Source organism: Lethenteron reissneri, chromosome 69 (genome assembly GCF_015708825.2).
Source record: "Lethenteron reissneri isolate LAM-NWPU_2019-01 chromosome 69, ASM1570882v1, whole genome shotgun sequence".
Classification (NCBI taxonomy): domain Eukaryota; kingdom Metazoa; phylum Chordata; class Hyperoartia; order Petromyzontiformes; family Petromyzontidae; genus Lethenteron; species Lethenteron reissneri.
Window position 1 is genome coordinate 7,064,606 of NC_083847.1, and position 8,858 is coordinate 7,073,463.

An 8,858-nucleotide genomic window follows, 5' to 3' on the forward strand; every position below is an offset into this window, starting at 1 on the left:
ATCAGTGTCCCCTGGCTTCTGCTGCTACGTCGCCCCGTCACACGGCGGTGGAGCGTGCCTCAGGGTGGTGCCGAGGGTCGGTGCGCTGTGATGGTCGACTGTGTGAAGCCGGTGAACTACGGGGTTCTGTCGCCGACAGTTTTCATGGTCGTACTTGGTTGCCAAGAAATTATTATCCACCATGGTTGGTTCGCATCCTTGTGCATAGTGCGTCGATACTGCAGAATGAATCAAGGCATCGTTCATAAGTTCCAAACCTTGTAAAGTTTCATTGTATTCTGGATCGAGTTATTGTCGTCCTTCTTTCTGTCGCCGTTAAAGCAACGTCTAAACATCCGCGTTAGTCTCCTATAGAAACATTTAGGGAATTTCATGGGAGAGAAAATGGATTCGAACTCCTCACTCTCCCATATTAAAAATGAGTCAACCCTCACAATCATCACCACCAACATCACCACCAACACCACCATCAACATCACCACCAACTTCACCATCACCACCAACACCACCCTCACAATCATCACCACCAACACCACCAACACCATCACCACCAACATCACCACCAACACCACCATCACCACCACCATCATCACCACCACCACCACCACCAGCGACGCTCACCCCCGGGCGGGAGAGGCTGGCCGCTGAGTGCGTGAGGGCCCCCTGGCTCCACACGTTTGTCTGCGGGTCTCCCGCTCCGTCGCCCCGCGGAGGGCTCCTTCCGGCTCGCCCTGCCACTGGCCCCGGGGGCGGAACGGCGATCGGCGATGTCACCGTGGAGGCGTCGCTCGGTCTCCCACCACCTCCACCACCTCCATGTCCACCATCTCCACCATCTCCACCATCTCCACCACCGAGTGACACCTGCGGTATTGATGCTCGGAACTTGGAGTATTGTGGCGCTGGAATTGAGCCACCATTACCGCTGCTGCTACCACGTCCACCACCACCACCACCACCAAGACCTCCACCACCACCACCACCACCAAGACCTCCACCACCAAGACCTCCACCACCACCAAGACCACCACCACCACCAAGACCTCCACCACCACCACCACCGGCAGCAGCGATCTTCTGGTCCTCCACCGCCGGTAGGTCCACCGCCGTTGTCTCAGCGGCCGCCGCCGCCACCGCGGCAGCAGCGGCGGCGCGTCCCTTGCTCTTGAGCAGCCCCCGGCGGAGCTTGCGGAAGCCGAGGTGGGCGATCTCCAGCAGGTTGAGCAGCAGGGAGATGGCGGCGATGCTGAGCATGAAGACGACGAAGACGGTCTTCTCGGTGGGGCGCGACACGAAGCAGTCCACCACGTTGGGGCAGGGCCGGCGGGCGCACTTGTAGAGGGGCCTCAGCGCGACGCCGTACAGCGAACACTGGCCCATCACGAAGGCCACCTCCAGCGCGGAGCGCGCCACGATGTGCAGCACGTAGGTGCGTAGCAGCGCCCCGCGCAGCGGCGCCTTGCTCAGCTTGCGCTGCTCCTCCAGCTTGCGCAGCTCGCGCTCCAGCCGCTTGTGCAGCCCGCCCGGCTGGGACGGGGCGGCGGCGGCGGTGGCGGGGACCTGTAGGGGGGTGGGGAGAGGCGAGGAGGGAGATGGGGATGAAGGACATGGGGATGAGATGAAGATTAGAACTCTAGTGGGCGAGTGGGTGGGTGCATGGGAGTGACACTCTCTCTTAGTTCTTTCGGTAAAGTCACGTAGGTAAAAAATGAAATTAAAATATTTTTTTTAAATTAATTTTAATTTCATTTTTTAGCATAAAGTTGTGATCAGTAGTTTGTAGAACAGTGCTATGTTTCAATCTATAATGGACTACAAAAGTCATCAGTTGTTGTCAAACGAAGAGTGGTGGCTTTCCCACCGGATGAAAATAAAATACATTTTTTTTTATTTTAATTAAATTTTATTTTCCTACACGGTGACTTTACCGAAAGAACTAAGCGTATGAATCCTTGCAGTCACGAAAACTTCAAGTCTAGAATGCACGGGAGTGCCCTGGAGGAGGGAGGTGGGGGTGGGGAGGAGGGAGGGAGGGTGAAGGAGAGAGAGGGATGAAGGAGGAGTGGGGGGGCGAGGGAATAGGTGAGTGGATACGTGTCTCTGACTCTCTGCTTACAATTGTAATAATGCTCGTTGAGGCGACTTCTGGAATCCGGTCTTTTATTCACTTTGCATTACAGCTCCCCTTCACACTGCTGACAGGCAGCGTGAGAGGGATAGAGAGAGACGCACTGCCACGTGGCAGCCTGGACCACGTGGCAGCCTGGACCACGTGGGCAGCCTGGACCACGTGGGCAGCCTGGACCACGTGGCAGCCTGGACCACGTGGCAGCCTAAACCACGTGGCAGCCTGGACCACGTGGGCAGCCTGGACCACGTGGCAGCCTGGACCACGTGGCAACTCGGAGCCCCGCTCCCGCGTGGCCCCCTCCTCCGTTCGTTCCCGTTTTGACCACGTGTCGTTCGTCTCCACCCCTATTTAATACCCGGGTCACGTGGTACGTTTCCACCAATCCTGGTTAGCCTCCATGGAATCTTCCAGGCTCCCTCGTCAGCTCCCGGGACCACGCCCCTGACTCGTCTCCCCATTGGCTGAGGCCAAAGCCAGCAGAACCAATCCTCTACTTACAGCTGTCACCATGACGTCAGGGCCACGCCCCTGACTCGTCTCCCCATTGGCTGAGGCCAAAGCCAGCAGAACCAATCCTCTACTTACAGCTGCAAATGAACAGTTACAATGATGCACAAATGAACAGGGCATTGGATGCCAAAACCAAATCAAATAACATGAGCGTTGAAACTGCCCAAGTAATTAAAATGATAAAAAATTAACCCGTAAAAACAAAGTTTTTCACTATAAATCCTTTACATGCGTGGCGGCTAGAGTCCTCTCGTCCTCTGGCTTGAGATGGCTGCCACATATGGGTCAGATGATTGCCTGCCACCATTAAGCAATTGGTAATTAAATATAATTTATTTTTTCCTAAAAAGTGTAAAATTTTGGAACAAAATTTTGGAACAAAATTTTCACAAAAATAAATTGTCACGCACAGCGAGCCTGTGTGCAAAATGTCAGCTCGATTGGATCACGGGAAGTGGGTTAAAAAACGACCGAAAGATTTGCACGGTCGTAAGCGCGCAAGCAAGCAAGCAAGCTAACTTAATATAAAGGATTTTAAAATGCCGTACGTTGTGGGAGTAACTGATAAACTAGCCAGATGTTTGTAAAAACAAAACATCGAGTCAGATCTGGCATGGTACATAAAAGACAGACATTAATATCGAGTATGTACACAGGAATTTCCTGTTTTTGATGCTAATTTTGGTCATGTGACCAGGAAGTTGTGATTTAAGAATCCCGCTCAAGGATGGGTGGTGGTCTCGGGTTGCTATCGTGAACACCTCCTCTGTCAGCCAGGGTCTCTGGGGAGGTCTGGACCGCGTACTCAAAGCAGCCATTGCAGCTGCATGAGTCACAGTCCTAAACCTCGCCCATTTACCCTCGACATCAGGAGGAGTGGGGGACGATGCCAACCCCAGCCGCAAGCGATGATGAAATTCTCACTTGCAACTTTCATCAGCTAACTGAGACCAGGCCACTTTAGGTTGGAATGGGGTCCTGGGTGTACACCCACCACCGGAGTGAAAGAATGGCAGGCGCATCTTACAGGTGACTAGTCGATGGTCAGAGGGCAGATCAGCTCCACGGTAGGTCCTGGTGTCAAGGACATGGGCTCGCATCCGCTGGTCCGTCACTATATAGTCCAGCAGATGTTCTTACTTGGACCCGGCATGCATCCAAGATGTTGTGTGGATGCGCCGATGCCGGAAGAGCGTGTTGGTAATTACAAGCCCATGGGCTGCACATAAATCTAGCAGCCTCCTACCGTTATTGAGCTGATCTGGCCCATGCCCTCCAATCACTCCAGACCAGGTGCCAGCATCATGACCAACTCGGGCATTGAAGTCACCCATCAAGATGACTCTATCCCGAGTGGCCACTTTATCCAGCACCTGTGACAGGAGGTCATAGTCTGTCAAAACAACCCCCTACCTCCTCGCGGTGCTGGACGGGCAACTCTGTCGTGGGCAGTGCTGTGGGGGGAGGGCCAATGCCGATTGGCCTCCCCCCTCATGGCGTCTGTGACCACCACAGTGGCTAAACGGGGGCTCTGGATGGGTGCGAGGGGCTGGTAACCCCTCCATCTTCAATTAATTACCACTAACCCACGAATTAAATATGTAACTAATAAGCTTGTGCCGGAGGCCCCGGGGGGACAGGCGTCTGTGACGTCTCCTGGCCAAACCCCAATTGGCGGAGCCAGGAGATTGAATCTTCACCCTCGGGGCTCCTCTAGAAACAACGAAAAACCACTTTGTGTGGCCACGTGGAATGTTCGAACGCTCACTGCGGAGGAGAGGCTGCCACTCCTCTGTCGGGAGCTGGACCGGTACCGCCTGGATCTCTGTGGCATTTAGGAGGTCCGGTGGACCGGTTCTGGCTCCTGCCACCATGAGGGGTGGACAGTCCTCTACTCGGGGCAGGAGACTGTCAAACAACAGGGAGTGACACAGAAACACACAGAGACATGCAGAGATAGACAGAGACACACAGAGACACGCAGAGACACACACACACAGAGACACACAGAGACACACAGAGACACACAGACACACACACAGAGACACACAGAGACACGCAGAAACACAGACACACAGAGACACACAGAGACCCACAGAGACACAGAGACACACACAGACACACAGAGACACACAGAGACACACAGAGACACACACAGACACACAGAGACACAGAGACACACACAGAGACACACAGACACACAGAAACACACAGAGACACACAGAGACACACAGAGACACAGAGACACACAGAGACACACAGAGACACACAGACACACAGAGACACACAGACACATCACCTGCTGCTGCTGTTGCTGCTGCTGGCGGACGTGCTGTAGGTGAGCGGTGAGCGGAAGCTGCTGCTGCTGCTGCTGGTGAGGGTGGTGAGGGTGGTGAGGGTGGTGAGGGTGGTGCGGGTGGTGAGCGTAGGCCGACTTGCCACTCTCGGCCCCCGGCAGCTCCATGCCCTCCAGCTCGGCGCGGATGGCGGCCTTCTTGCGCTGGCGCTCCTTCTCCAGCGCTCGCAGGCGGTACAGAGCGTGGCCCATGTACATGAGCGACGGGGAGGAAACGAAGATCACCTGGGGGGGGGGGAGGGGGGGGGGGGAGGGGGGGGTAGAGGGGGGGGAGGGGGTAGAGGGGAGAGGGGGGAGAGGGGGGGAAGGGAAGGGGGTAGAGGCGGGGGGAGAGGGGGGGGAGAGAAGGGGAGGGGGGAGAGGGGGGGGATGGGGGGGGAGGGGGGGAGAGGGGGGAGAAGGGGGGGGGTACAGAGCGTGGCCCGTGTACATGAGCGACGGGGAGGAGACGAAGATCACCTGGGAGGGAGGGAGGGAGGGGGGGGGGAGAGGGGGGGGAGGGGGGGAGAGAGGGGGGGGGGGGGAAGGGGGGGGAAGGGGGGGGAGGGGGGTGGTGGGCCAGGAAGGGGGGTGACCTCACAGGCCCGTGAGAGATTGAAGCTGCCGAGCGGCGGACGGGGGTCTGAGGACTCCCCCCCCCCCCCCCCCTTCTGCCCCCCCCCTCTGTCCCCCCCCCTCTGCCCCCTCCCCCCCTCTCCCCCCTCCCCTCCCCCCCCCTCTGTGTCTCTCTCACCTGCAGGACCCAGTAGCGGATGAGGGAGATGGGGAAGGCTGCGTCGTAGCAAACGTTCCTGCAGCCCGGCTGCTCCGTGTTGCACACAAACTCGGCCTGCTCGTCGTCCCAGACCTGCCACGGGAACGTGGAGTGGCCCCCCCACGGCACGGAACGAGAGAGACGCGCACACACACAGCCGAGAGTCAAGATGAGAGATGCGGAGAGCGGGAGATATGGAGAGGGTGGGAGGGTGAGTGGGCGAGTGAGTGAGTGGGCGAGTGGGTGAGTGTGTGATTCACTGAGTGGCTGGGTGGGTGAGTAGTGGAGTATTTGAGTGGGTGAGTGAGCGGGCGATTCACTGAGTGGCTGGGTGAGTGGGTGGGTGAGTGGGTGGATGAGTCGGTGGGTGAGTGATTCACTGAGTGGCTTGGTGAGTGGGTGGATGAGTCGGTGGGTGAGTGATTCACTGAGTGGCTTGGTGAGTGGGTGGATGAGTCGGTGGGTGAGTGATTCACTGAGTGGCTTGGTTAGTGAGTGGATGAGTCGGTGGGTGAGCGATTCACTGAGTGGATGAGTGGCTGAGTGAGTGAATGGGTTGATGGGTCGGTGGCTGGGTGATTCGGTGAATGATTCACTGAGTAAATGGGTTGGGTGAGTGGTTGAGTGAGTGGGTGGGTTAGTGGGTGAGTGGGTGGGTCGGTGGATGGGTGGGTGGGTCAGTGGGTGATTTGCTGAGTGAGTGGGTGAGTGGGTGAGTGGGTGATTCGCTGAGTGAGTGGCTGGGTGGTTGAGTGGGTGAGTGAGCGGGCGATTCATTGAGCGGCTGGGTTAGTGGGTGGGTTAGTGAGTGGATGAGTCGGTGGGTGAGTGATTCACTGAGTGGATGAGTGGCTGAGTGAGTGAATGGGTTGATGGGTCGGTGGCTGGGTGATTGGGTGAATGATTCACTGAGTAAATGGTTCGGGTGAGTGGGTGAGTGAGTGAGTGGGTCGGTGGATGGGTGAGCGAGTGGGCTATTAATCGAGTGAGTGGGTGAGTGTGTGAGTGGCTTAGTGAGTTTGTGAGTGGGCGGGTCGGTGGATGGGTGGGTGGGTCAGTGGGTGATTCACTGAGTGAGTGGGTGAGTGGGTTAGTGAGTGGGTGAGTGAGTGGGTGAGTGAGTGTGTGAGTGGGTGGGTCAATGGGTGATTCACTGAGTGAGTGGGTGAGTGGGTGTGTGAGTGAGTGTGTGAGTGAGTGGGTGATTCGCTGAGTGAGTGGGTGAGTGAGTGGGTGATTCACTGAGTGAGTGGGTGAGTGGGTGAGTGAGTGTATGGGTTAGTGGATGGGTGGGTCAGTGGGTGATTCGCTGAGTGAGTGAGTGGGTGAGTCAGTGTGTGATTCGCTGAGTGAGTGGGTGAGTGAGTGGGTTAGTGAGTGGGTTAGTGAGTGTGTGAGTGGGTGAGTGAGTGAGTGGGTCAGTGGGTGAGTGAGTGTGTGAGTGGATGGGTCAGTGTGTGATTCGCTGAGTGAGTGGGTGAGTGTGTGGGTGGTTGAGTGGGTGAGTGAGTGTGTGATTGGCTGAGTGGGTGAGTGGGTGAGTCAGTGTGTGATTCGCTGAGTGGGTGGGTGAGTGTGTGGGTGGTTGAGTGGGTGAGTGGGTGAGTGTGTGGGTGGTTGAGTGGGTGAGTGAGTGTGTGATTCGCTGAGTGGGTGGGTGAGTGGGTGAGTGAGTGTGTGATTCGCTGAGCGAGTGGGTGAGTGAGTGTGTGATTCGCTGAGTGGGTGGGTGAGTGGGTGAGTGAGTGTGTGATTCGCTGAGCGAGTGGGTGAGTGGGTGAGTGAGTGTGTGATTCGCTGAGTGGGTGGGTGAGTGTGTGATTCGCTGAGTGAGTGGCTGGGTGGTTGAGTGGGTGGGTGAGTGTGTGATTCGCTGAGTGAGTGGCTGGGTGGTTGAGTGGGTGGGTGAGTGTGTGATTCGCTGAGTGAGTGGCTGGGTGGTTGAGTGGGTGGGTGAGTGTGTGATTCGCTGAGTGAGTGGCTGGGTGGTTGAGTGGGTGAGTGAGTGTGTGATTCACTGAGCGAGTGGCTGGGTGGTTGAGTGAGTGTGTGAGTGTGTGAGTGGGTTAGTGGGTGAGTGAGTGTGTGATTCGCTGAGCGAGTGGGTGAGTGGGTGAGTGAGTGTGTGATTCGCTGAGTGGGTGGGTGAGTGGGTGATTCGCTGAGCGAGTGGCTGAGTGGTTGAGTGGGTGGGTGAGTGTGTGATTCGCTGAGCGAGTGGCTGGGTGGTTGAGTGAGTGTGCGAGTGTGTGAGTGGGTTAGTGGGTGAGTGAGTGTGTGGGTGAGTGGGTGATTCACTGAGTGAGTGGCTGGGTGGTTGAGTGAGTGTGTGAGTGTGTGAGTGGGTTAGTGGGTGAGTGAGTGTGTGGGTGAGTGTGTGATTCGCTGAGCGAGTGGCTGAGTGGTTGAGTGGGTGGGTGAGTGTGTGATTCACTGAGCGAGTGGCTGGGTGGTTGAGTGAGTGTGTGAATGTGTGAGTGGGTTAGTGGGTGAGTGAGTGGGTGGGTGAGTGTGTGATTCGCTGAGTGGGTGGGTGAGTGTGTGATTCACTGAGCGAGTGGCTGGGTGGTTGAGTGAGTGTGTGAGTGTGTGAGTGGGTTAGTGGGTGAGTGAGTGTGTGGGTGAGTGTGTGATTCGCTGAGCGAGTGGCTGGGCGGTTGTCCATGCGGCAGTGCAGAGCGAGCACGTGGTACCTCCTCTGCAGCCGCTCCGAGCACGAGCATCCTGAAGATGAAGAGGATGGTGAGCCAGATCTTGCCTACGATGGTCGAGTGGATGTGCACCTCCTCCAGGATCTTACCCAGCAGGTTCCAGTCCCCCATGGCGAGACAGGGACAGGGCGGGGGGGGCAGGGGGAGAGGGGGGGGGGATGGAGAGGGGGGGAGATGGAGAGAGAGGGGGGGAAGCTAGGTGATGTTGATTTGTTGGTAATATTCGTGATGTTGATGATGTTGGTGATGTTGTTGGTGATGTTGGTGATGTTGATGTTGGTGATGTTGGTGATGTTGATGATGTTGGCGTTGGTGATGTTGATGATGTTGGTGATGTTGATGATGTTGGCGTTGGTGATGTTGATGATGTTGGTGATGTTGGTGATGTTGTTGGGG

General features: G+C 56.7%; 1 protein-coding gene across 1 annotated transcript; it reads right to left on the bottom strand.

Moving 5' to 3' along the window:
* Positions 1-340: 340 nt before the first annotated feature.
* LOC133360676 (gap junction alpha-10 protein-like) lies at positions 341-8,585 on the bottom strand. The gene is made up of 5 exons (XM_061579468.1): positions 8,445-8,585; positions 5,731-5,844; positions 5,086-5,222; positions 1,062-1,516; positions 341-348 (listed from the first exon to the last, which is right to left on the bottom strand). The coding sequence occupies exons 1-5, from the start codon at positions 8,571-8,573 to the stop codon at positions 341-343; spliced, it is 843 nt and encodes a 280-aa protein (XP_061435452.1). The 5' UTR covers positions 8,574-8,585.
* Positions 8,586-8,858: the final 273 nt, after the last annotated feature.

Coding starts and splice junctions, on each gene's coding strand:
- LOC133360676 (XM_061579468.1), bottom strand. CDS start 8,573: ATGGGGGACTGGAACCTGCTGGGTAAGATCCTGGAGGAGGTGCACATC. Junction 5,845..8,444: donor TCGGAGCGGCTGCAGAGGAG/GTACCACGTGCT, acceptor TTCCCGTGGCAG/GTCTGGGACGACGAGCAGGC. Junction 5,223..5,730: donor TCCGCTACTGGGTCCTGCAG/GTGAGAGAGACA, acceptor CCCCCCCCCCAG/GTGATCTTCGTTTCCTCCCC.